The following is a 27,623-nucleotide window of genomic DNA, read 5'->3' on the forward strand; positions in this document are numbered from 1 at the left end:
CATCTACACCGCCATGTACTACTTGCCGGGGTTTGTTATTCTAGAAGTTCTTCGCTAAACAGGCTCTGTCTGATGAAATAGAACAGTCTTTTTGCGTCTTGAAGTAAGAATAAGGCCAACGACCTACTTTGCAACAGGCGAAGTGATCCAGAAGTGTGCAAAGTGCAGCTGAAGTGATTACCTTTTATGCACCTTCCGTATTGGGTACGGCGTAGATTGCAATTGAAGCTATAGTATCGAAGAAAACAGAAACAGGTGTGGCTTTGTTAATTATCATTTCACAAAATATTTGACAAAGTTTGTTCTTATTTATATTGTGCCTGGCTAAATTATCCTTTCAATTAATTTTAATCCATCTAATGTTCAATGTGGTACAAGTGATCCAACGTTCAAATAATGACCCAACTCTTCTGTCTACAATTCTTCCCAATAAATACACTAATTGAACTCCACTATCTCCATATCTAAAACTGCTAAGTCCTTCCTAAAGTTACGTTGCGTCGGTAAAGTGTTAGGAATTACATGAACACTATTTGGTTTGCTTAATGTATTCCACAGAATCGACTCGATTTGTGCGTCGGCGTCTGTCAGTTGAAGCTAGCCTGATATCCATCAGCCTGTCAATCCCGCATCACGTGTGTACGACGCTCGAGCATGATTTTCCGACAAGGGTACAATGTCGAACTCGTTTCAAGAATCCGTATGAATCTTCCAAGGCTCAATTTGTGTGCGGTTCAACGGATGTAGGCATTTGATAAGGTCACACAGAAGCGCGTGGGTAGTAATGATATAGATTTAGTTCATTCGTGAAATATGTATTGCATTGTTTCCCAATAAGTGCGAAAGAAATAGTAATGATTAGAATCATGGCAGGCTGTGATTATTAAATACTATTTCAATGGGACATTTTGTAACCAAGAGATGTTTCAGAACTTCAACTGTCTTAAGTTACTGCATCATTATCTTCAACCGAATTGCGGTCAATCATTAATTCTAAATTATATGATACATTGAGCAATAAAAGAAGGCTAATGACGTGGCCTTTAGCACCTTTAGCGTCATAGACAATGCTATTACACTAAGGTCTTTAGCAGAATATTGGAGTAGATTTTACTACAAAAAGCAGCAGCTTCCAGTTCCTCTAGAATTAGGACAGTGCTGGTGAATATAGCATATTATGGACGTGTAGGTTGTTTGGGGCCATTCTTGAGACATATTGAGAGCTTCAGTGAATCAGGTACTTTCAATGTTTGAAAATAGTGTTCTTAATACACAAATCTAGGTTTAATATGAGCCTAGATATGAAGATATTTATATGAAACATACCAAACATTCACAAATGAATTTCTAAGACGACCCAATCCGTCTCACACGCGTCTGTCCCTTTGATGATACTTTTCAATAACCTTGTAGATGTCTACCTCACACACAGCATCTCTCCCGCGCGTATCAGTTACCATCATCCACGCACCGCCCCTTTCGCCAGCTACTCCGAGCACGTTCACGAGACAATCACCTCCGCCGCGACGACCGGCTGGGCAAACAACACCCGTAAATTGTGAAACTATTGAACGAAACATGCACACACAGGTGTACCCCGCGGATGGAGAGCGGCATGCCTGGCCCGTGGGAAATTCCCTCACATGTATGTATGGCGCACATCTCATGCGGTGAGGCATGGCGGATCATTGTCTACCTCGGACCCGGCCCAACCAGCCCCAAATAGCGTCTTTGTCGCGTTTGTTTCATTCTTGTTTTTTTTTTTTTGCTCCATCGCGGATAAGAGCGTGGGTGATATCATCGCCAGCAGCAGCCGGAGCGCATCGCATGTACTGCGGGCGAATCGATAACAATAACACACATTCCTGTACGACGAGATCATCTGCGGAGCTATCATCATCCGGCGCGGATCATGCGAGAAAGAGTCGCAGGAATGTGTTATCGCTACGCGGTATCAGCGACGCGAAAGGTGCAACAAACAATCGAGTGCATTGTTCGATTTGCATGCTGCCAGTGCACTTACTTTCTTATGTTAACGGAGAGGCTACTGACATTGTTCTTTTGTAGTTGTTTTGTTGTTACAATTATCATCGAGATAGTATTGAGCAAAGCACATAATAAAAAATCGTCAAAAATCACCTAATTTTAATACCAACTAAGAATTGCTTTCCGCTGTTTCTCGTTCCCAGTGTGCGATTATCAAAAATTGATGGATGTTTCTTTTACGACTCCTTCTTGATTTGGCGCTTTTACCGTTCTCGCTAGGTAGCGTTTTATTTTCGCACCAAAATTCCTGGAACCTTTTATGCTTCCATCTCCCAAACGGTTCGCATTTTTTTTTTACCTTTTAGCCTAGTGTCGTCCTCAGCTACTACGGAGTGGCTTTGCGAGTCGTTCCCTACCAAAGCGCCAAGGGGAAATGGTCCCCGTGTCGTGTCGAATACCGGGAAAAATTTCTAAAATATTTTGCACCCAGAAGAGCACGAGCATTCCTTTTTCAAGCGCAGGCAAGCGTTTCGCACGGGATCCTCCTGCCACAGAGTGTGTGTGTGTCACCGTGTGCTGCCACGACGCTCCATGGTAACGCTCGTGCGCGACATAACGCAAGCGAAACCAAACCTACGACCGCCGGTCCTGTATCCTGCTCCTAATGCACTTTCAATCTATTTTATGACTTTATTTTATGGCAGGCTGCTGCTGCTGCTGCTGCGAAATGTTTTAAATTCCCACCACACCATACCCAGTTGGTCGTTCTGTGTGTAGTCGTTAGTGATGTAAAAAAATATGCTGGAAGCCAAGCGAAAAAAAAAACCTATCGAGCGGTGCAGGATAACACAGGAACGCTGCGAGGGTTTTGCGTGCGATGGTGTGATTGAGCTTTTGAGCGTTGAGCGTCTAATCACATCGGCCATTTTCTGGTGTGAGGATTTTGTTTTATTCGATCGAACGGGTCCTCTTCTTTTTTTTTTTCAAACAGTATTTCACCTCCTTTTAGAGGGTGAATATTTGCCATGTGGGATTGCGATTGGCTGTTGGGTCGTAAAATCACACAAACGGCACGTTAAAATAGAAGTTTGTGCCTCATATGCCCCGAGTAACCGGTTAGCGTATACGTGTTGAACGGTGGTTATTATTCTTAGGCCCAATCTGCATTGGCCCTTACTGCCAGATGGTGCTGGAGAGGAGGCTTTTTGCTCGGGAGCTATATTGCAGCCAGGGTTACAAAGGATATGCGTATAATTAATGTAGGTGTATGTTAATATTTCAACAAGAATGTTTGATTTTAAAGTTCGAACAAACGTCGTTAATACCAAAAATAAGTGAAGATAAAAATTAGTCAGAAGATAAAAAAAGTCGAAGGCTACAAAACCTTTGGTAGAAAACATAACATTATGTTTAATACTTCATATCACTTTCATACTATGTTACACAATTTACATGGCTCAGAGAATGAAAAAGGATTTGAAAAAACCTTGTTTGGCGAACAATAAACAATCTTCTCTCGAGTTACGCGAATAATATGTTACTAAGACATCAGAATAAGTACAATTTCCGTGATATTGTTGAGTTTAGACTAGTGATGTGCTCACTGGACTGCATTAATGGCTCCGAAGTGACTTTGGCTATTGTTACTTCGATTCTGACTCCGACAAAATGGGAACTACTCATCCGTGTCGGAGTCCTCCAGAGTCGGAGTCTTTCATAGTCGTAGTCCTCCATAGTCAAAATCCTCTGTAATCGAAGACCTCCAAAATCGAAGTCGTCCGGAGTCTGAGTCCTTCGGAGTCGGAGTCCACCAGAGTTGGAATCTTTCTTCGTCAGACTTCAACTCCAGACGACTAGGATTCCAGACGATTGAGGACGACTTCAGACAATTCTGGACGAACCTAATTCCATCCATCGGTTCCCAAATAATCGAAGTCGGTTCGGAGTCAAATTCGGAATTTTTGCAAACTTTACCCATCACTAGTTCAGACATAACAACGTATGTATATAGTACGATTCGTACAATTATGTAAGTTTTGCCTAACGAATATGTTATGATTCTGAAAGACAATTTCTGCGCATGTGGGACCCATGAAATTTCTTCCTCAGCGCAAAAAAAATGCTTACCGGCTACAATTTTTGTACGCCGTATTCAGCTATCCAATAATCTTTATCTTGAAAACAGAACATTCAATTCGATATCGGATGAAAGCGCACAGCACTTCGGACAACAGTCGGACAACGTCTGCAATCTCTGCAAAGGTTAGCTTGCGGAAAAATAGGACCGAAACGCAATGAAGAAACTTTTCCCGTGCATGAAAGGAATGCATCGCAAGGCACACGATTCTACAACTACTGGACACCGGGGTGCGTCATGCTGCTAGCATTCCGGTGTCTGATCATTGGTGTGTGTGTTCAGTTAGTCAGGGGTGGAAAACATGGATGGAAGAAAGGGGACAAAAATTTAATCACTGCAACTTGGAAGGAACCGCCGGTGGAAGGAAAAATTCGTTTTCTGCTCGAGACGGCACCATTTCGTCACATCGTCACAGGGAAATGGTCTCAGGCCTTGCAAGGTGGCGGAGAGCAATTGCAATTGCTGTCGGGACGAGATTTTACTTGACAGTTGTGTGCACCATCTTCAGCGCTGATTGCTCTTTTCCTTTGCCGGTCACTCTCTCGTGGCTATTAGACTGAAATTCCGGGATTCGGTTAATACGATCTACGGTAACAAGTGGTTCCGTTCCACCAATTCAAGGTGTAGATCTTTAGGATTTGGATGTTTTTAGTGGCCAACAAATGGTAACGATTTTTTATGCAATTTTGTTGGATTCTGGAGATGTTCTTGATCTTATTTTGATTCCATTATCCATACCCAAATTATTAGTACAATATGGTACATATATCTATACTTAATTTATCGTTTTAGAAACATTTATTGATGTGTAGAGAACCCAGGTTCTTTCTCTGTTGAAACTTTTACATTATACCAAAATACCGGGGCTACCAAAATGCAATTTTATTTAACTTTGAATGAATAAGTACCTTTCAAGATTGAAATTAAAATTAATTCTAGCATTTTCTAACAACTTCCTTAAACCCCGAGCGGAACCGTAGCAATGCAAAACTAAAAGCTTTTCTAATTGAAACAAAATGAGCAAATACCGACCTCGCCATCAACGGTTACTTGAACGCCGTAAAAGGTAAAATTAAATTCCTTCCCAGCTGCAGCCACAGTTTGTTTCATTAAACCTCCTTACATGCTTACAAATGAGTATGTAATACGGACGCCGTACACCACGGCATGACAATATACCGTCAGCTTCCCAATATCTCCGAGAGCTCCAACCGTTTTATGCGTACGACCGGAGGCTCTTGCATGGAAATTTTGAATGCCATTGTCCCGAGCTCCATTGCACGTCCTTGCATTCGTTCATCAACACACACAACACCACACACAAACTGACTGCGTGTTGGCAGAATGAAATCATGCCCAGAGCTCGTCCCTCAGTCACCGGAGGCCAAAAATAATGTCCGAGTGTCTTATGAGCAGCTTCCGTCGTGTGCCCTCGACCTCGACCCTCCTCCTACCCGTCGGCTTCCAGTGCGGTAATGTTTATGGCGGTAGTAGTGTGCGATGGTTTTTCGGTGTGACTGATGGCACATAAAATTTGCGCAGGAATGTACGCTTCTCTTATTACTCGGCTCCACACATACCGGACGTTGGCGCGAATGTCGCGCCGCTTCATCATATGACCAGACCCCGACCGACCGAACCGGAGGGCTGCGTTTTATTGACGGAGTAAAAGTGTCCCCTCCTCCTCCATGTAACAGAGGGTGTTGTACAGCGGGGCGTGTGCTAAAAGGACCTTTTACTCCACTTTTCTCCCGCCGCTGGAAAGACGCAGCGTTGACTGCGGACACTCTGCGACTAGGCAAACTATTTTTCCATCCAAATGAAGGAATTACATCCCCGCTCTCTCCCGAAACTTGCCTTTCACTGCAGTGACGATTGCAGTTGGCACTTGGGTTTATTTTTGGGGCCAGCCAGCAGCCGGCCGCCTTCGGGCAATTGTTTTTCAACCTTTGCCCGCACCGCAAACCACAAACACCGAGATCAACCGTCACCAGGCAGGCATCTCAAATTCCAATGACAAACTGTGCGCACGGCTACGGAGTGAAATTGAAATAGTTTTGTTTCGGGAAGGCCGAGAATATTTCCCAAAGTCAAGTGACCCAGACTGCTATTTCTGCGGTAGTGTGTGTGTGCCAGCGATTGTGAAGTTTGTGAAGAAATTGAGTTATTTCTACGAAAAGTTTTCCAATTGCAACTAACAGTGAAATGTACAGTTTACTTCTTACTTGGCTCGGGCCAATTGGCCAACTTTTTGTGGCAGGGCTGGAGTTATTGCTTTTCCGTTGAAAATTTCAGCACAAATGAAGGAACTGTAATTGGTTTAATTTTGAGGTTAATCATTGCGCCGAAAGCAAGCGATTGCTCATAAACCGTTTTGTGAGAACGCCATGGATATTGGTCAATTTTAGGAAGTGAGGTGTCATTCAGTAAGAATGGAATAATAATAACATTTTTGGATCATAATTTCTGGTTCAGTAAGATTTTTGGAAACATGTCAATTTTTCCAATTCAATTCAAAGCATTTCAACGGTTCAGGATGAATGGTTTCATGCGAAGATCGCTGTGCAGTTTCTTGTCCCGCTATAAAACTTTTATTAATGGCTAATGTAAGTTTGATTTGCTAGTTCTTAGCTACTTGAATATCTTAACTTGTAAATTAAAATAATAAGAAAAAATCTGATATCAATGATTTCTTCATCAGTAGCATAGGTAGGTACTGTACTGAGATATGTGCAAAACAGTTCTTGAATGGGAATGAGTTCAGTATGTGTTCTTAGGCCGGATTGAGTTCAAGACCAGACTTTCAGAACATTTGTTATTTCCTGCCTAGTTCCAGGACCAGTATGAATTCAAAATCAGTCAAGAGATCAGTGTGAGGTTAGGTTATGTTACACATCTCCTGTATGGGTACCTAGAACGGGTATTGGTTCAGAATCATCACCAGGACCGTTACGGGTTTGATATCTTTTTCAGAACTGGCATGGTTTCAACATCAGCTCCACGATCGGTATGGGTTCATAATCAATTTCAGAATTGATACGGATTCGGGATTTCAAAGCCCACATGAGGATCAGAATCACTTTCTGGATCCATTCAGGGTCATGATGAGTTACAGGATCTATATAGGTTCAATATCAGTTCCGGGACAATCTAAGATCGGATTAAGTTTAGGATCATTTCTAGGCCCGTTGAGAATTCTGACATTGGACTTGGTATATTGAACATTGGACATTGGACATTGGACATTGGACATTGGACATTGGACATTGGACATTGGACATTGGACATTGGACATTGGACATTGGACATTGGGCATTGGGCATTGGGCATTGGGCATTGGGCATTGGGCATTGGGCATTGGGCATTGGGCATTGGGCATTGGACATTGGACATTGGACATTGGACATTGGACATTGGACATTGGACATTGGACATTGGACATTGGACATTGGACATTGGACATTGGACATTGGACATTGGACATTGGACATTGGACATTGGACATTGGACATTGGACATTGGACATTGGACATTGGACATTGGACATTGGACATTGGACATTGGACATTGGACATTGGACATTGGACATTGGACATTGGACATTGGACATTGGACATTGGACATTGGACATTGGACATTGGACATTGGACATTGGACATTGGACATTGGACATTGGACATTGGTTTAGGAATACTTTCAAGTATAGGATGCGTTAAGTATTAGTCCCAGGACCGATGCAGGTTCAGCATCAGTTCCAGTACCGGTATACAACAGGCAGACTTTTTGAGTCATTACTTGCTGCTTATAATAATCAGAACCTATACAACTAGATAATTATCACTGCTGCAAACCATAGAAAAAATATAATTTATTTCTAAATTGATTTTATATTTTAACAAAAATAGAGCGTGAAATTGCGTCTGAATTTTTCCTCCAAGTAACTTAAAGTTGTTGCACATTAAATAAAAGTTAGTTTTATCGCTTTCAGGATGTCCACGATGAAGCGCATATTCGTTGTACATGAACATGATTACAAATAAAGGAACAGTAGATCAAGCATCTTCTCATCTGGCATGGGAAACGATCATAAATCAAACCCGACAAGTCGTAAAGGCAATGCACACCGGGCAAAGCAACATTCCCCGCACACGAAACCAACAATAACAAGAAGTTGCGCTTTTAGCGTCTCGTGCGATATCAAAACTCTAGCTAACTGTGCAGAAAATCGAACCACACCGGAAAGCGCGTTGAAACCTTTGTTCAAGTTTCAATTCGAACAATTGCTGGATAGTCATAAAACCTACACGTCTCGCTAGAACACACATTACGCGCTACACCCATAAATGCGAAATCGATAAAATTTACCAAAAACTATACAATCTACCCCGCTGCAGCATTGTTGTACCGCTGCTGTTCGGAACGAATTGAGCCTTTCAGTTTAAGAAACGGGAATACGGGGTCTTTTGAAAGAAAAAAAAAACAGCGTAACAAAGACTTCACTATTGCGATGGATTGCAACAGCATGCAAAGAAAACACGCGTTTGTGTGTGCAGGATGGCATTTTTATGTCCCATCATTAACTATGTGCGGCTGTGCTCGGGGAACGAACCTTGGGAGGACTTCTTCGCATCGGTATAATGAAAACCGCTCGCTGAAGAGGACTCGCGCACATACAAAAACGGGCACATCCTGTCAAACGCAAAGATCCATCCCCGCTGAACCGCTGTTGCGTAGGTCAGCGTCGTGTGAAAAGATTTCTTTTGAAAAATTGTAAAAACCTGCGGGCACCTTACCGGTCTCTTCTACTCCCGTCTTATTCGACGCTTTTCATTCTGTTTTTCTTTTTGAATACCCAATGGGCAATAAAATGTTTTACAATAATTCTCACTTTCGGTTGGTGCCCGCATCCTTCTCGTGCCCTTGCGCTTCCCTTCCGACCAAAACGGTGCAAAAGGTGTAATAAAATTACTTTTATTATAGAAACAGCACGTCGCTGCTGGCAGAAGGGCAGATTGGTAGAATGTTTCATCGTTTTATTATTATTTTTTTGTTTCGTTCTTTGTAAGAAACTCTCTTCTCTATTTATTACACTGATGTTGCATTTTTGTGTGATTTTTTTTCTCTCTTCCGTTACATCCTTACAGCTCCCGAAGAAAAAAGTGTATGAAAAGAGAAGACAGGACAGGCTTTGATGGTGAGATTTTGCTTTACACACTATCGGCGGCCAGCATTTGCCGTCCAAAAACATCCGTTTTTTCTTTTTTTCTTTTTGCACCGGTGTCCACCCTGAACCAGAGGGAACGATCAATCGGGGTAGTACTACCGGGGGTCTTCTTATCGATGAGCGCGGACAAGAGTGCAGCGATAACGATGCTCACGGGAAAGGGACGACACAGGAAAGCAGCCAACATCTCCCGTTTTCCATCGCTTTTCTACATTCAGCGCGGTATATTTTTCCATTTTATTTTACTTTTTTTAAGCGAGAACACATAAAACTCCCCAAGGAATGTAATAGGCTAGGTGCTTTGTGTTGCGGCACTCACCCACCCACCAACCCACCGCTCGGTTTGTGATAATCTGGCGGACGCGAACCTCTTTCCGTTGGCGTGTCCGCCGCTGTACGCTCTCGAGGGAAAAAAAACCGAAGGAATCAAATCATCTGGCAATCGTTTGTATTCTGCTTATTTATGTTTTCCTTCATTCGTCAAGGGAGTACTGTGCCAGCACGGAAAACCCCAGCACGCCCTAACGGAATCGATGACAATTCTTCAGCGGTTTCTGTTCCGTTTGATGTGTCTTGTTTGGCAATAAATATTGGTGGTGGGGGTAGGCTACTGACGTGCGCACACGTCCGCGGTTGCCAGATACCTTTTTTTTTTGTTTGGTATGAGCGGTTTTACGTCTTTGAAGTTTTGGTGTGGAATAAATAAATGTTTGAAGCAGTAAAAAACCTTTTCAAGATGTAAAAAACCACACTCTTCAAAAAGAATCGGTCCACTTCCGCGGGCTCGTCCGGGATTTGAACCCGGGACCTCTCGCACCCGAAGCGAGAATCATACCCCTAGACCAACGAGCCTGTTGTAAGTGGCGGCGTTCGTACGCGGTTTTCTGTGCGCTTACGCTTTTGCACGCACACCTGTGCCGATCAGTGCCGTTTCCGGATCGAACGTCAAGTGGCAATGACCGCGCAGTGACTGTTTGTGATAAGATAGCCGTTTGCTTTTTGTTGCGTTCTAACAGGCACTAATGGGACGTTTGATGTGCGTTTAAAATTAGAATAGTGGCATGCATGGCGATTGTAGCAAGCATAAAATGAGAAAATGTTAATGTAAATTATTGAATTATTAGTTAAGACAGTGTGTAGCCTTCAAACCTCCAGTACAATTACTGCTATTCGACCTAAAAACTGATTCGTTTGATAGTTAAAAGATAGTTTTTGTTAAAGTAACTCAATTTTCCACAAAAAGTGTTATTATAAATGTTATTCTCTCTTTCTAATTGATTTTAGAAGAACATCTGTTTATCGCAGATAGTCGCAGATGTTGGAAATACAAGACAAATGTTACATTTTATAATAAACAATTGTTTTGCAATTGCATTAGCATCGACTAGATGTATTTTTATATGTATTATACAAAAATTAAATATACTAATTGCAAAATGCTTCAATAATTACAACCTTACATACACAAAACACTCATCATGTGAGTTTTGTTAGTGACGTCTGTTCAAAATCAAAATCATAATAATCCAACAAATCAACAACAAAAAGCTCTTTTGAGCGTACAAATGCGTGCGGATGTAAAAAATATTATCCTGCCATCGCAAACACAAAATCATTGTACATCGTTAATCAAACAATCATCTGTAATACATGTCACAACACAAGAAAAATAAAACGCAAAACAAAAAAAACACCGACAAATTGTTTTCACATTCCACACCCCGAAAAGATTCATCTATGCAACCAGCTACAAGCAATTCCACATAAGGTAAATCCTCACCTGGAATGTGTCCCGTGAGATGATGATGACAATGATGATATTTAGAAAATTCATCACCAAGAGACCGAGTGTAACCGAAGTAAAACAAATAGCAGCAAAAGAGTGTTTTTTTGCATCAACCCTACACACAGAAAAAGGACATTTTCCCATCAATCGACATGTGGTGGCAGATTTTTATTTGTCACATGAATACGGTGACTGTCACAACACCATGACAAGGCACGTTTCAGCAAGGTGCATTCTTTGCATGGTTCGTTCCAAAAGTCCTGGCCCCACCCATAAACGAACAGCACAGAATCAAAGACGCTAATCGGCTGTGTCGTGTTGATGTGTTTTTGTCACCATTTGGCACCATGAGATGGCAATTTTTCTTACCCGCTTGTATGTGTTTTCGTTGTTTTAATATCGTTTTTTTTTCCTGTAACTCTCCAAAAACAGAGCTGTTTGCACAAGTTTTCCAATTTTTCACCCAAGGTTGAACGAACTTCACCGTTGAAGAAAGATGAGCCCCGTTCTGCGCAAACACAAACACACACCCCCGACCTGACCTGCCGCAAAAAAAAGTTCGTTTCGTTTGCGAAACGTTGTGAAATCCAAACCTTTAAAATCGAAACCTTAATGTGACCTTTTTCCCCCCCCCCTCCCCCCCCCAGCGTTTTGCATGCCAAAGCGTTAGCGATAGGAGAGCAAACATTTCGCAGAACGAGAGTTTCGTTATACTGCCAACAATTAAACCCTGATTAGGCAAAGTTCCCTCGCAAACGGATTTCTTGAAAACGACCGCCGAAGACCGCTCTTTTGCAAAACAAACTCACACAGTGGCAAAATCCCTTAAGGACCTCTCCATTTTACAATCGGGGAGCTCGAAACCGAAACGTTAACGAGGCGGCACATAATGTGGAGGAGGTCCTTTTGCGAAAGGCCCATTGGCATCGTTTAGAATCGTTCGAAGCAAACAATTCACGATCACGATTTGCACCAGAAGGGACCGACGGTGCCAGATGGGCTCTGACCGTCCTTAAACTGGCGTACAAATAATTAAAACTTAATTCTCCGGCACCGCTCCGCTGGAAGCTTTTGCCGGCCGACGGGTCGACGGGGAACTAAGCGGAAACTATCCGCGAGAGCTCGAAACGACCTAATAAATTCAATTTAACAACGATCAAGTCGCCGGAACGAGTGCATGCGCTTCCAACTGTTTGCTGTTGGTTTTATTTTTTTTTTTTTAACATGGCGAGCAATAAGACGGCCACCACAGAGCCACGAGACCGAATGGGTGTGTGTTCACGGTTGTCACCCGTACACTGTCGGAGCAAAACCTTCACAGCAGCAGCGGCAGCCGGGATGATGCTGTCATCGTCACCGAGGCAGGAAGTGTAATTGAAATAAATAATAAATAATTGTTCTAAAACATCTCACCGATGTGGAGAGCTAGGGAGGCACCGGAGCGCACAAACCAGCACAGCACTAAGAGGAGAGCCGCCTGACGCCCAAGTACGGGCGATCGTGAGGCTCGTGATATGTCAGAATCGCTCGCATTCCCCCCCAGCCGATGGCGCACAGACAGACACATCACACACCGGGCGCAATGGACCTGCGAGATTGCGAGATGGCGAACGGAATCGGAGGCTGGCCCTTTGTGATGCAGCAGCGACAGCCGGTGTGTGTGTGTGTGTGTGTGGGCTAGAGTTTGTCAACCCAGGCGAAGGTCTTCCGTTGTGGATGCGAAAGTCTCAGCACCAACGGCGACTAAGCAGCTCGATGCTTTCTGGAGTTAATGTTGTTATTCAGATGTGTAGCCATTGAAGGCAAGCTTGCTTTCGTTGTGTTGTTGTGCTTATATGTTGTGATGACAGTCAGGAACTTCGTTACACCCTTAAAAACTAGCATTTGTTCCCTGGAGGATTTAAGAATGAAAGCTGAAAATCAGTGCCATTTCACCCGACAAATGTCAAATTGCACACCAAAAAACAAAATGGAAACGTAAAACATCGATTAAAATAGGCAACTGAGTTCTGAGAATTATTTAGGTAAGAAATCAAATGAAAATCAGGCAAAATATTGCAATGTTTTGTCTGAAATAAGCATGATTTTATTTTTTATAGATAAAAATATGCAACAGGGAGATTCATTATAGTCGTTGCCGCTAAATTTCGCTCTAAATCACCTATTTTTAATCCACCTTGGTTTAGAGCACTAGTTTTTGACAGCGTGTCACAATTTTTGCCTCTAAAGCAATAAATTTTCGAGTAAGTCAATCGCCTTACAAAATTTAACGTAATGTCTGAAACTTTGTGTTCCAAAATTATTCAATTTTAGTTAATAATAATATAATTAATAATAATAATAATCATTAAGATAGTAATATCATTGATAGAATTATAAATATGACCAATTGTATGACAATTCTGGTGTTTTAATGAATGCTTTAATGCCAAGTTTTAATGAATAAAAAAATTACATGTTTTTCCAGGGATAAACAATGCCTAGTATTCATTAAATTTCTGTTTTTCACAAAAAAAACAACCTAATTACACAGTTTCTGTAGTATTTTTGTGATGTTACATTACAGTTATCATAAAACTTCTAAAATGCTTTGCAAATTTGACATGATTCCTAAAATAGTCAAAAATTGTTGACTTAGAGACAAAAATAGCTGCGTTAGAGTCGAAATTTGACGGCAACGACTGTATACGAATTCTACATTCAACTACTTTATAGATGCTAACACTGGTAGTGACACATTTACAATCAGTGCATTAAACAAAACATACTAAAATGAACTCAAATAGCTCCAAAACAAATAAACCATTAAAACAATCTGTTTGTGTTATTAAAAAGATCAATAATCATACTTTCATGCGCGCCCAATATTGCTCCACACGCACACACATTGCAAGATAAACAGGCAATTCAGGAATGTCATTTACATTCATGGCTGGCTTTGGCGTCAGGAGCCTGCAGTATGCGACAACTTTAACTCCAGCCCCCATCAACCGTCAGTGAAAAATACAACATGCAGAGAGTTGGTTTGTTTGTTTACTTGGTGCGCACATTTTACAACCCACAGAGCGCGGTGCACCAAACTCACACACCACGGCCCCCCTTCCTGACGGATGTAAAAGGTAATAAAACTGTAAAATTCGTCAACTCCAGAACTCGTGCAGGCAGCCATTCTCAATACAGGCAGCAGTGTTATTACCGACTGCGGCCACATGGGAGTTTTCTTTGTGTGTCACATACCATCCCCTCCACAGTCCCGTGGAAATTGCGTACGTGTGCTTGTAAACATTTGCACGCGCGGAAAATCAATATCAAAATCATCCATGGTAGCAGCTTTTTTTTTTTGGGAAAGCGCAAACCATTATTCTTATTGTAATTTTAATGTAACAGGATTAATTTGGGGTTCCATAAAAATAAAAAAAAAAAACACGTCCACTGACAAACCAGAAAGATAAAATGTAACAAAAACGCACATTTCCACACACACGCACACATTATCCATACCATATTTATTTGCATTTTTTAATCAAAACAGATGCGCGATGGGTTGTAAAAGTGGGAATTTTTGTTTGCCGACACAAGGTTCTTTAAAGCCACAGGACCCACCTTCAATTCCCACCAAGCCTTAGGCAGGGCGGTACTAATAAAATGAATGAAAGGCAGCAGAGAGCTTTAATTGCATTACGGGATAAAGGTGGAATATGGTCCCTTCCCGTGGCAACCGACGACAAACGCACACAATTTAACGGCCACAACACAATCAATATAAAGATGCCCTAGCCTAGAGGAATGAAATACAAAAAAAAAACATCCCACAGAAACAGAGAAAGACGAAGGACGGCAAATTGCTCATACTGGTGTGCAAGCAAAATCCGTACAGCCTTAGTCAGGAAATTACCATCATCATACCGGTCCCGCGGTGTTGGTGGTGGGTATGCTAAATAAAAAATAACGATAAAACGTTCTGCATTAAATAATAAAATGCTTTTCTGTCTTCCTGCTCATGCTACACTCCCAAAACCAAAATATTGTTCGTTTCCCTTCCCTAGGCTAAGCAGCAAAAATTCCACGCTATGCGGTGCTTGTGTAAAATTGCATTACTTTTTACGAGAAATGGAATAAAACAATGGAAGAGATGGTTTAATATTAATTTGATTTGAAGATAGTTTTTATCCCTGCTGCAAATCTCGAAACGCATCAATGTTGTAAACTCGGCAGCAACACTTAAAAATAGGAGCACAACATTCAAAAGCGGAGGATGCTTTCAGTTCCAATTTTCCAATGAATCCCCGGTATAACGATAACGAGCGATGCCCGCAAAAGCCCACTATCAGTGGGTGTAACCAATGGTGATGCGAGAAAAAAAGTCTGACGCAGGACATGTCTGCGATTAACAAGATGTAGTTTATCCTACAGGAACACGATCCCAGTCTTCGCCCCCGAGCCCGCATGCTATGAAAAGCGGTATAGAAACATCTTTTGAAAGTTCCCCATACAAGGGGAGAGTCTATTCCTCAGAACTCCTATTCCTGGAATGAACCAGGAAGCCGTGTGCACGAGTGTTTAACGACTGCTTGTTAGTGGTAGTTATTTTTCCACTCGAGTCGCTTCTACAAGCGCACGGAAGTTTTGCTATCTGCGAGGATAGCGGTGTTAAGATTGCAAAGGATTCAACGCTCGAAGGAAGATGGTGAACAAAGCAAATGTTGTAACAAAATGCTCAGATGCGCGAATGTGGATCATATTTTGCTATGGGAGTTGTAAAGCGATTTATTTTTAGGATTCCTATGAATTGAAATGACATGTATATTACACGGAAGTTGTGGAAGAATCTCAGAGGAATCCTTTCATATAAATTGGTGTTAACCGTGTTACATTTGATCAATATGATGTATTTAACGAACGTGTAATCCCGAACAGAGAAGAGTTCAGGTTAGGAGAGCTAGTTAAAGAAGTTAGAAGCAATATTATACTTGGAAATCAAACACTAACAAATTGGTGTAATATTGAACGAGATACTCAGTTTTCATAAATCCCAACAAAATGAATTCTCAACATTAAATCCAATGTTCCTTAAAATTACCATGTTGCAGAAATGAGCTCTGCTTAATTTCTTACAATTCCTGCAATTCCTGTTACACTGTTGGAATATATAGTTGCACGTCTATTTTCAAATAGCTCTTCAATATCTGTTAGCTTTTCGTAATTGACACTGTCACTTCCCAGCATCTGCAGCAATGAAGAAATTGCAGAAATTTATGGATTATTCAGGATTCCAAAATTGATTTACAGCGAACTCAGCAAATAACACAGGCTCATAACGAAGTTGTATAGTTTTGAATGACAGTAGGAAATATATAACATAATTTCCATCAATCCTTTTCCTTCTATTAAACATCAACTTAAAGCTAGGATATCAAGAACTCTGCATAATTGAGGAAAGAGCGGGATTCTCCAGAACTGATCTCCCGAATGACTTTTCGGATCGTTCTCAAAAACCCGATTCCCACCGTGTCTTGTTTCGTGTTGTTTAACCGTGCGTTAAGATACACATCCATAAACTTGACCGGGGGTATACAGACCGGGGAGGTTACACCCGTAGCAGATTCCAGAAATTTGAACCCATCATCCGAACCCGAAAGCCCAAAGAGCCCAAGCAGCCCGTGGTTAACTTCTATGCCAGAACCGTTCCATATAGGTTATGGTTTTTATATTATTATGCAATTTATATGGTCCTTCGAACCGGATCCCTTCTTTGTAGCCGTAACTACGACAACCGGCCTCACCAGCTGACGACCGAAACGAACACGTAGCCCGCGATGAAACAGAAACCTGGTGAGAAGATTCGAGTTCAGGGTAAAAGGGAATCGTGTGCACACAGGTAAAACTGAAATGCGCGAAAAGAAAACCCCGTGAAAACCAGCGTCGAACCCACCGCGCTCGGAAGAGCTCGCTCTCGGTCAGCTGTCATCGCAAGCGAGGTAGAACACGCAGGAACAGCAACCGGAACCGAAGCACAAGGTGTCGTGTGTGTGTGTTGGTTCTGTTTGATTCGCGTACATAATTTAAAAAAAAACACACCAACAACAACACCAGTATGCGAAATTATTCCACCGGAATTACATAACCATAAACCGGTTGGATCAGTGAAGCAAACGAGAGAACCTCAGAACCAGGGACGTGAAGACGACACACACTCACACTTGCAGCAGCAAAAGAAGAAGGGTTTCCCCTTTTTTCTCGGTAAAGAATTGGATCGCTTGGACCCTCTTCCTTTGGTCTATTTACTGCCCCTTCCTGCGTATGCTGAGTTTCTTCTGCTTGTCAAGTTCCTGTACTTGATTCTTGAGACGCGCTTCAAAGTGCGTTTCTTACTACTCTCGGCGGTTCGTTCGTTCTTACTTTTCGTGGACGTCCCGGTGTGTTTGCGTCGTCGAGCACTGCTGACATCTTTCAGGTGCCTCCACAAAAAAAAAACCCCAAAGAGAACCCCGTTCCCCCGTGGCTTGCTGTGATGGAGATGAAACATGAAAACGCAAAACCAAAGCAACCCGTACTCGAAGTCACGTGTGGAGGAAGGGAGGGACAGAGGCCTGCTCGACGATTTGCTTTGTTGCTGAAAGTTTGGAAGGAATCTACACAGTTTTTTGTTGGTACTTCGAACCAGGTTCTACGCCACCAAAACGCACAACTAAACAGCCGTCGAGTGACCGAAATTTTGGCTGCGCGGCTATCACAAGCACAGCTGGATACCTTTCGCTGTACGACGAGAATAGGGTCCCGCGATTTTGTTTGGCCTTTTTTTTCATTTACGGCCCCTCAGTCTCCAAAACCGCGACGACCCGCGGCGTGTTCTTTTCGCTGAAAGCATAAAATTTATGCGCAGTTCTGTGCCGCACTGCTCTCTGGTACGTGTGTTTGTGCATGCGAAGCAGTAAGCAACCGGGCCCAAGAACAGTCAGCAGCAGCAGCACCTTAACCTAGAAGAAGTGCGTTTCCCCGTTTCCGTTCACAGAAACCATTCGCAAGCGGCAACATATGCTAACGGTATGTCGGTGTAGTTCTCGTTTTTGACTACCTTTTTTGTTTTTTTATTTTTTAGCTTGAAGTAGCATTGGAACTGGATCCATAAGAGCATGGTGTGTGTACAGATACTCTCGCAGCGTAAGGTGAGTAAAAATCGCAAAAACCTATAAAGAATACACAGAACAAAAAACCCCGAATCCTCCCTTTGACATTGACTAAATGCTTTCCCGGTGTGGGTTTATTTTCGGTGCCGCTGCCGGGTTTGCGTTTGCTTTCTGTGCAAATATGCTGAAAGGTAGTTTTTGAGAGCCGGGTGGGGGGAGCCGGGGGGGGGGTGAAGACAGCTCAAAAGGGGAACTGCTGTAAAGCGTTATGCTTGAAGCATAACTACCGAGAAATGCCTCATTAAAGGCAAACACTACAAAAAATAATTTTTGAAAGTAAATTAAATTTAGTTTCTATATTTTCATCTTTCAATGCTGTGAACAAGAGAGCTATACCAATTTGAATAAAATTGATTTCACATTTAGCTAAATTTGCCACAATAAACAGACAATTAAAACGAAAATATGTCATTGGCAAACAAATTATTCGTAGAAATACTAATAGACAGATTTTTTTCTTTACTTTAATGTTCAAACTTGTCATTTAAAAGCGTTTTGAAGACGCAAGCTTTAATGATTAAAGATAAAAAAATAAAATTTATAACGAAATAAATTGCTAAAATATCTTAAAAATTAATTAGTACTCATGAAAGTTTAACCTTCTAGATGAAAAAATACGCAAAATAAGTATAAAAAAGGTTAAACAAACGACAGGAAATTGAATTTTGACTAAAATTTGGCAAATAATGGAAGTTTTTACTACATCAATTATAAATTGATATTTGAGTCAATAAATAATAAATCAAAATGTAATTTTTACAATTCAAATTCGTGTAGTACGTTGGATAAAAACTGTTCAAACATTATTGAACTTGCTGAACATTATTGACCTGATATTGCTGAACAATTCTTTAAGACGTGTGTTTGGCTCCACGTCTACATGCAGCCTTAACTAGCTTGAACAAAACATTAATAAAGTCATTATTGCAATTTAACGTAAAAATCATACCGCAAACTCAATGTTCATACTAATCAACATAATACGTTAAAAGTGAAATTGTATACACAGATGTGGAATGAGATTGTTTGAAAAACAGAACAAAAAAAATCATGAAATTTCGACAAAATGAGAAAAGGTCCCAGTTAAGCTTTCCGTACTGCGCATAAACCACTCCCTGATTTTCTGGCCGTACGGGCATACATCTATCACCATTATTTCAAACCGCGTTGACAACCAATTAAGTGTTGTTTTGATGTTGACCCGTTTGGACAATAATAACTTCGCTTCGCTAATACATGGTTTCCTCCGTTTTCTTTTTCTCTTCCTCCGTTAGCTGACACTTTATTTCGCACCGTGAATGAATGATCGATCGCACGTGATTGTAGAACGCGCTGCGCTCTGAGATAATGACACCGAAACAGCAGCAGCAGCAGCAGCAGCAATGGCAAATGTCCTCCAAATTCTTTCCTTGAGCAAAAGGAAGGAAAAAATGGCCAACTCCATCAAAATCATCTAAAATCCGGGCCCCGGTCTTTGGAGCGACATCGTTTGTTTGGCATTGTGTGACGCACATTCGGGGACGGAAATAGAACGCGCTCTACGCCGAAAACACCGGTCTGTAGTAGTAGTAGTAGGTTGAATTTTCCACGCAGTGGTGGGTGCAAATGTCACACAAACTGGTCGGTGGAAATGGAAACCGTTTGCCAGTTGATTGCCAGAACCGTACCCCACAGGAGGGTTGATTTCCGCATTGATACACTTCCCGTCGGCACACGCCTACACGGGCGTGGGCTCTTTTCGTTTTTTCAAGTTGTCACTCCTGCACCTTCCACCTCCTTTTCCTATATGATGTAAAAGGAATTAAAGGCGACCGTGCTCGGATAGGCGGCGGACGGTAAATCGTGTTAGCGCTAACATGTGTCCGCACAGCCGGTGTAGCGCAACGTGACGTCGGCGTGGCACGGAAGCACTGACCTGGTCAACCCGGGGCTGTAGGTGTCACCGGCGAGCGCGCGGCAAGATTAATACGCTTCTTCGCCCGGTTTACTTACGGGTGTTTCAACTTTTCATCGGCCTGTCTAGAAACAATAAGGGTGGTGGTGGTGGGTGTGTGCTGTGTGTTTTAGGTTAGGTTGGTTGTGTGCTGCAGGCTGCAATGGTTTGTTGTTTGAGATGGGATTACGGTAATAATTGATAGGATTTATTGGTGCCAGTTGCAGGAATGCAGCGGGTGACAGTGGATTCATCTAGAAATTCTCATAATTGAACGCGTGAACAGTAACGGTACGAAATAGCTGCCACCATAATTGTGCCGGTGTCGGTACTTAACACATTATTCAGTTTGTTTTATATTTTTATACATTGTAGCGTTATTTATCATTTTAAGTTGTATGATGTTTTTCATCTTTAATGTCAATAATAGTAATAATCTCATTCATGCATTATTCGATTGTTCTTTTTTCTAAATTTGTTGTGTTGCTTACTCTTTTTTTATTTCCTATTCCTAGTATTTTTAGTTAGAAAAATACTTTTTTTTAATTTTCAGTTTCTTTGCTTTTCTTCATGAAAATAACGTTTAATCTTTTGAGCAGCTCTAATATCGGCATACAACTATTTTGCTTTCCATTGCTGTTTGCTCTAGTTCAATTATTCACTAGTTCTGACAAAATGGGACCACCCTTCTACTAATAGCCATATTAATCCAACGCGAAGGTATCATCGATCAACGATTTAAGCCACTGGTCTTCGCGCACACCCTACCAAGCCTTAAGACTGACACCTTCATCTGGTGGTAGGTCAGTTACACCGATACGGCTAGCAAACGGATCTTAATTTTTCCTTTTCTTCGGACATCCCATCCCATTCGTAAATATAATACATCCTCATCATCCGAATAATCCTCCTCCATCCGTGTCACAACAGTGTAAATGCATACAAAGCATTTGAAATACGTTTGAATATGACCACACGAGATAAAGCAGCACTACAGGGCGCGCACGAACGAACATCGTGCCGATATGGTGCGCACCAGGTTGTGCAACGATAAATAACCCCCCCACACACTCACGCCGCATGATGTACGGTTTCTTCGCTGATTGCACAAAACACAAAAATAGCACCACAAAAAATCAAATAAAAACAACAGCACTCATCAGAGTGGAGGTAAGAAAGCAGGATAAGGAACAAACCCGGCTCAAAGAGTTAATTGTTTATTCGCAATGGTAGAACAAGGGTTCAGTTACAGCCGGCCGTGTGCGATTTTTTTTTGCACTCACATGCAATTGCCTTCCCTTAGTCGCCGGTGCGTCTTTATAGCCGATCTTGCACTTATGGGACCGTACCGTTTCAAATAAAGCACCGTTTTTTTTTCCTTTGGCATCAAATTTCAGAACATTCTAACCACTTCGTCAGGAAAGGGGCAGAGACATACGCAAAAGGCGTCCGGGTGTGTTGCAAGAGGCAACATCCGTTGCCCGCTGGAAGGTGCAGCAACTCATTTTACATCGGGAGCTATTTTTAAATTTTTAATACCACACAAACAAACAAAATCCGCCAAACGTACGGACCGGAATCAAAACAACGGTGTCCAGTTGTGTCACCCTCTGGGGTTGAGGGGAGGCGAACTTGACACTGAAAAATATCTACCGTTTGCAGTTATTTGCGGATTGCAGGATGATGGGGGGGTTGCAGTGGCCAGTGAAGCTGGTTGTTTGTGTGGATCGTTCCGCAGCGGCGTGATAAGGCCGGGTAAAGTTACCGGCACCGTCCAAATAGCGAACGTCTTGCGATCGTGTGGTTTTTAAGGTAATAGTATTGGGCTATTATTTAGTTTTTTGTGTGTTTTTTTAGAATAGATGTTGAATATATGATTGACGGAAATGTGTTTTGCAAATATTGCATCATAAGGATCGTCTACTTACCAAAGATGGAGTCAATTCAACGCGTGAAGAAGGTCGCAGGCACATCCCCGAGCTTGGCAAGCTCAGGGCATTTGGCACACGCCTCGGATGATTGAATAGCTCGGATCTTCCCGATGGTGTTTAAGCGTGGATGAGATGATACAATTGGGGCAGCTATGTCCTCTTTCTTAACTTTACGCTCCGATATCGATGTTTCAGAGCTTCCTTCATTGCGAGTGACTACAAAAGAAATGTTTCCAATTAGCATTTGTTGAGCAGCAACAGCACAAAAAGATCTCGATAGTAAAGACCAGGTATATTGTTTCTGATCGATAATCAAATAGGACTCGATTACTTACACCTCTAGTGAATGTTGCACGGATTACAATTTGTACTTTGTTGGAAGAGAAATGCGTAATTCGACGCCTCCTTTTTCTGCTTCTTCAGCCATTTTTGTAGGTTACTTTTTCGTGACAAGCGTTTGTGTGGCTTTGACAGTTTGACAGTAACAAAATAAAAGTGTAACCACAGGCTAATAACAATGATCGAGTTACAACAACCACCAGATGTTGTAGAAAAATAATAAGGAAACAACTATTGCCATTTTAGAATCACTGAAAACCGTATATTATCATTATTTGCTAATTTTGTGTAATGAATCTTGTTTTATCATTATTTACATTCGTATCATCCGGCTAGCATTGTTAGCAAGTAGTGACACTGCTGTCAAACTGTCAAAACCATACAACCGCGCAATAGCAAGAAGCGGCTGGAGGAAGTAGCAAGTGATCGCGTAATCAAGAAATAGCGGATTTTTGGCCACGCAATCCCAATTCGACCAACATGAAAGATCTTCCTCTCCAACGAAAAGTACCGGCAGCTGCTAGTGGAGCATCCCCTCCTACCCGCAAGCCATCAAGACGTACGTGGGAAAAGGCCAATCAGCCAGGCCCGTCCATGGAAGCGGGAAAAGGATCATCCCGAACCATTCAACCATGTGAGATAATTGAAATCGAAGACGATCCCATGGACCCGGTTCCGGGGCCGTCCGTTCCTATTCCTTCCCAACAAGCACAGACCTCGCAACGCGTTTGTAACAACAAGGGAGTTGAGGTGAAGATGAATCATCAATCAACTCAGACTAATGAGGCAACGGTGTTGCTTGCAACGGGCAAGGGCAGTCCTCGAGCCCCAAGTGCGCCACGGAAGCCTTCCCTGCAGGTTTCGATCCTACCGCCCGAGGGCCAATCTTCCGGAGCGATCCTGACAATACGTACACCAATCGAGATCAAGGATGGACCTGCTGGCTGTACCACGGGCCAAAGCTCAACGGCCCCACCACCAGCACCAATGCAAACAACCATACGCTCAACCGGTACATCCACGGAGGCTGGCGGTGCATCCGCTTCTTCCGCCACGCCATCCGCATCGAAGCAGCAGACCGCCTGGCAACGAGCAGTCAATGCGATTTCGATCGACGACGATGTGGACTTTACGAGCCTGATGCAGGAAATCCAACCGTACGTGAGCCGTCTGCCAACCATTAAAAAGCTAATGATTTACAAGAAAATGCTCGAAATGGTGCAGGAAGAGTACGTGAATGAGGTGAAGAAGCAGTGCCCAAACACTCGCAAAGACCGTCCATAAGGTTGATCCGTTACAAAAGAATTCTTTAATTTTGAACACTAACTGAACTACTGTCCACCGTTTTGAACGCGTTAGAATGCGTTCTTTAAATAAATATACAAGCCATTGAACTTTTAAATATCTTTTGTTTTAGTTTTGCGCAAGGCTTGTTCAGTTTTTAGTCCGAATTTTGAAGTTAATGAAATTGAATTGAAGTAGATAAGATCACTACTGGAAGACAGTTACTAACGATTGGGAACAGGTAAGTATTAACAATGGGCGGGACGACCCGAACCTACTGGGTCGGAGCCATCCACATGCGATCCGGAGCGCTCCGGGTCGTAATTTTTATTCCAGTAGGTTCAGTAGGTTCAGCAAAGCATATACCCGTGGGACAATGATTTCAATAGGTTCATACGAGTTGAGTAGGATTAGTAGGTTTGGTGCGTTCAAACGAGTTCAATACGATCATAGGAGATCGATAGGTTCATACGAGCTCATTAGACGTAGTAGGTTTGGTAGGTAAACCTACCGAACTCGTTGCACCCTCGGGTCGGATTCGATTCCGGCCAAGCCACACCGGGTCGATCCATTTGTGGAGTCGGTTGACTCATCTCGAGTAAGTATGTAAAGCTTTCTAATCTCTACTGGACACCACCAACAAACACGTTTGTTTGGAATATTCAATTAATCTTCCTTTTAGTTGGACTGAAGTACCAGAAGTAGTTGCTATGTATTACAAAAATGCGAAATAATGCTTGAGTGCGATCAAAGAACATTCTAATCGAAATCTAATAAGAATCTATACTTGCCAGACCCAAAGCTTTGTGTAACCGTTGGTTCATTTGGTCCAACAGTTATTCGCCTCTAAAGAATTCAGTGCTTATAAGTGATTTTATCGTTTCAATTCAACCACCTTCTACGATTATGCGTGTTTGTTTACGTACGTGAGTTGTTCGCGATTGCAGTTTGTACCAACGCCGGATAATAATCACTGCTCAGTAGCTTTTTAGTGGGCTTCAGGCACAAAAGCAGCTTCACTTATGTTCAGCATCTTTCTAAAAGACATGTGAAAAGAGGATTAGTTTTTAGATTAGGGACTTGAACATTTCCTTCTTACCAAGTGTTTACAAACAATCAAATATTGCCGCACTCGTCCACGCATCATGAAGAACGGGTTGGTCGCAGGTCCTAGAAAAGAAACCGTAAATCATGTCAATTTCACCTGGAACAACTTAGAAAGCTCAAAATAACTTCCTCGTACCCGTTGCCAAACACTTAATTTAGCAGAGGATTTACTTTTTGCCTACGATTGTTCAATACACTTGGAGCGGCCAGCAGTCGAGGAGCCTGTCATCTAGTAGCCGATGCTGTCACACTGACGACGTCCTGCAACTGGCTGCGCGAAGGAGAAAGAAGCAGCGTGCGTGCTTGTCAAACGCACAGCAATAACGCAGACGAAACTGGTCCAATCAAGGTAAGCTGTGTGTGCGCGTAGCGTTTGATCCAGTTTGACGCAACGCAAGCCGCGGTGTGCAATTTTCAACGCGAAAGGATTTTAGTGAAGAAAAAGGTGAAGTACAGTTTTGATTTGGATTAACCTTCGTCATTGCTTAGCAGTACACTTTCCGAGTAAGTACCAAACACAACTAATTCGTTTACGCACACACAAGAAAAGCGCTCCGAATTCGCATGTGAGTTCAGGCGCACACGTCAATCCGTCGCCGACAAATGGAACAAGAACTAGTGGCAATAACCTTCCCAATAAACGTGTTTCTTTGTATTTTAGGTTCTGCAACAAGTTTCTCACCTGTTCTTGCCGTTCTTATCAGCACACTATCGCCAACTATTGCGTACCCCAGGCCGGCCGGTGCGCGTGTTTTGGTGTTCACGCGAGATCGTACCGCAACACATTCGAGCAGCACAGCAAGCAGCCGGGCAGGTAAATGAACGCAACAGAGATGGAGGAGGAATCAGCCCCGGAGCAGCAACTTCCAGCGGAGGTGAAAGATGAATTTGGGCGGAAGCGAATTTTCGGCCAGCAAGGCACGCTGCGCCTCATCGAATGTGTTCGCCAACGACCGAAACTGTGGCATCGCCAGTATCTGCGCAGTCGAGCGTCGGGCATCGAAGATTGGGAGGAAATACAGCGGACGGAATTTAGCACGATCAGTGGTAAGAAGATGAGCTTTAAAAATCGTTTACAAAACAACATTACAATCACCTTCCCGTTTTGCAGTGAATCAGTTGCGCGTGCGCTGGAAAACACTGCGCGATTGCTTCCGCCGGGAGGCTAAACGTATAGAGGATGGAACGATCCCAGCAATCCGCTGGCCACTGTACGACCACATGCAGTTCCTGCACGGTCACTTTCGGCTGAAGAAGAGTAAAACCCGCAAAAACGGTGGAAAAACGGTATGCCGGCCAGAACGTGTGTCTTCTCCGCTGCAAAACAATCCCAATGAGACTGAAGTCAAACAGTCGATCAAGTTCGTACCGATCGAGGAGGACATCAAATACGACACAGGTCCCTCTGAACGTTCGATCGATGAACAGGACGTCAAGGAGGAAGATGATACATCAATTGATGACGGTGAGGTTACTTACAAGAATAAGTTCCGGCCGCGTTCCAGCAAATCCGCTTCGAGCACTTCGACCGGTGGCGGCTGGGTGAAGCCTGATACCGAAAATCCGGACTGTCGCTTTTTGATGAGCCTGACGCCATTTTTAAACGATCTGCCAGCGGAGGAAAATTTAAAAATTCGCATCAAAATGCTGCAACTGGTAGCGGCTGCAAACAGAAGCTCGGGCTCAGGGTCGTTTGTTAGGAAGGATCGTTCTTAAGGTTTTAGAGCAAAGGTCAAGGGTATCAGGAGGAGTGCAATTCGAAACGTGGTATATGATTTTGCTCATACACTAATAGAAAATGTTTAGTATTACTGCCGGTTATGCAAGATAGGTACAATTTTCAGGTTACATATTCATCATATTAAATAGTTGTACGAAATTGGATTACAAATCTGGTAACAGGGGCTACTGGTCCAGAGGGAATTGAGTACAACATCCAGCAGTAAAAGTAGATTAAAGAGCGGCAGCGACATTCTAATCTTTACTTACAGGGCTTGCTGGGGTCAATTCTTAGTTTGTATTCAATTCAAAGACTTCAGCTGGCTGTAAGCTCCAGCTAACACTAGGAAAAAATAGCTCAAATCGCAGGGTAAGAAGGAGATCATTCCTAGGAGTTAATTATTGTACTTTAACATTCCTAGCTCATCTTTTGCTTTAAATGTAGCTTCGTGCTTCATCTGGAATTACAAGCAGCTTCATATTTTATTATTATGAATGAGTAGCTGTAACGTAGGAACTATTCTTTGAATATTTTGTATAAAATACTACATAACTCTAGATTTGGGATTTCCGCTCTATTTTTATCAGCTCTCTCTCTCTCTCTCTAGTTTTTTCTCCCTTATCAATGTATTATGCCGATGATTGACTGGTGTTTTTCACGTACCACACTCCTTCCCGCATTCCCAAAGGCTGGATGGATGGGGCCTCCCACAATCAGATTAGCTCCGAATTTAACTTTTACCCATAATCACCTCAACGCATGATTAAGCTGAGGCCGCCTTAGGCCGGTCATACAGTGGAACAATTTCCCTTCCCTTTTTCTGGGAACTTGTTAGTGGGGCTGGTTTGGGCTTTTTCCTTCTTTCATTCAATTACACGCCAATTCGCTGGGGCCGTTCATTTCAATGCGCGTACCTCCACCACCCATCTGGGAAGAAAGTGCGCGATATCGTGCGCCCGCAGCCACACAAAACCACCCTCAGCCCCAGT

At 42.6% G+C, this 27,623-nt stretch overlaps 1 protein-coding gene, 2 long non-coding RNA genes and 1 other non-coding gene across 5 annotated transcripts; 2 read left to right on the plus strand and 2 right to left on the minus strand.

Annotated features, from left to right (window-relative positions):
- Window positions 1-30: 30 nt before the first annotated feature.
- Window positions 31-25,170, minus strand: LOC120902778. Its single transcript, XR_005739479.1, has 5 exons — window positions 25,051-25,170; window positions 24,907-24,977; window positions 24,734-24,844; window positions 22,182-22,400; window positions 31-228 (listed from the first exon to the last, which is right to left on the minus strand). It is a non-coding gene; the product is annotated as an uncharacterized LOC120902778 (long non-coding RNA).
- Window positions 10,128-10,199, minus strand: Trnap-cgg. Its single transcript has one exon. It is a non-coding gene; the product is annotated as a tRNA-Pro (tRNA).
- LOC120902779 lies at window positions 17,701-20,657 on the plus strand. Its single transcript, XR_005739480.1, has 3 exons — window positions 17,701-18,119; window positions 18,233-18,299; window positions 19,595-20,657. It is a non-coding gene; the product is annotated as an uncharacterized LOC120902779 (long non-coding RNA).
- An 11-nt stretch (window positions 25,171-25,181) lies between the features above and the next one.
- Window positions 25,182-27,193, plus strand: LOC120902777. 2 transcript variants are annotated; one of them, XM_040311778.1, is made up of 3 exons: window positions 25,182-25,263; window positions 25,576-25,961; window positions 26,026-27,193. In XM_040311778.1, exons 2-3 carry the CDS (start codon window positions 25,733-25,735, stop codon window positions 26,628-26,630), a joined length of 834 nt encoding a protein of 277 aa, XP_040167712.1. In that variant the 5' UTR covers window positions 25,182-25,263; window positions 25,576-25,732; the 3' UTR covers window positions 26,631-27,193. The 2 variants fall into 2 exon arrangements, with proteins under 2 accessions (XP_040167712.1, XP_040167711.1); XM_040311777.1 differs by lacking the exon at window positions 25,182-25,263 and adding an exon at window positions 25,305-25,418.
- Window positions 27,194-27,623: the final 430 nt, after the last annotated feature.

Source organism: Anopheles arabiensis, chromosome 3 (genome assembly GCF_016920715.1).
Source record: "Anopheles arabiensis isolate DONGOLA chromosome 3, AaraD3, whole genome shotgun sequence".
Lineage (NCBI taxonomy): Eukaryota > Metazoa > Arthropoda > Insecta > Diptera > Culicidae > Anopheles > Anopheles arabiensis.

Bases quoted from the DNA above. Each gene is read 5' to 3' on its own strand.
- LOC120902777 (XM_040311778.1), top strand. From the start codon at position 25,733: ATGAACGCAACAGAGATGGAGGAGGAATCAGCCCCGGAGCAGCAACTT. The intron at 25,962-26,025 runs GTAAGAAGATGA...CCCGTTTTGCAG, and splicing joins GGAATTTAGCACGATCAGTG to TGAATCAGTTGCGCGTGCGC.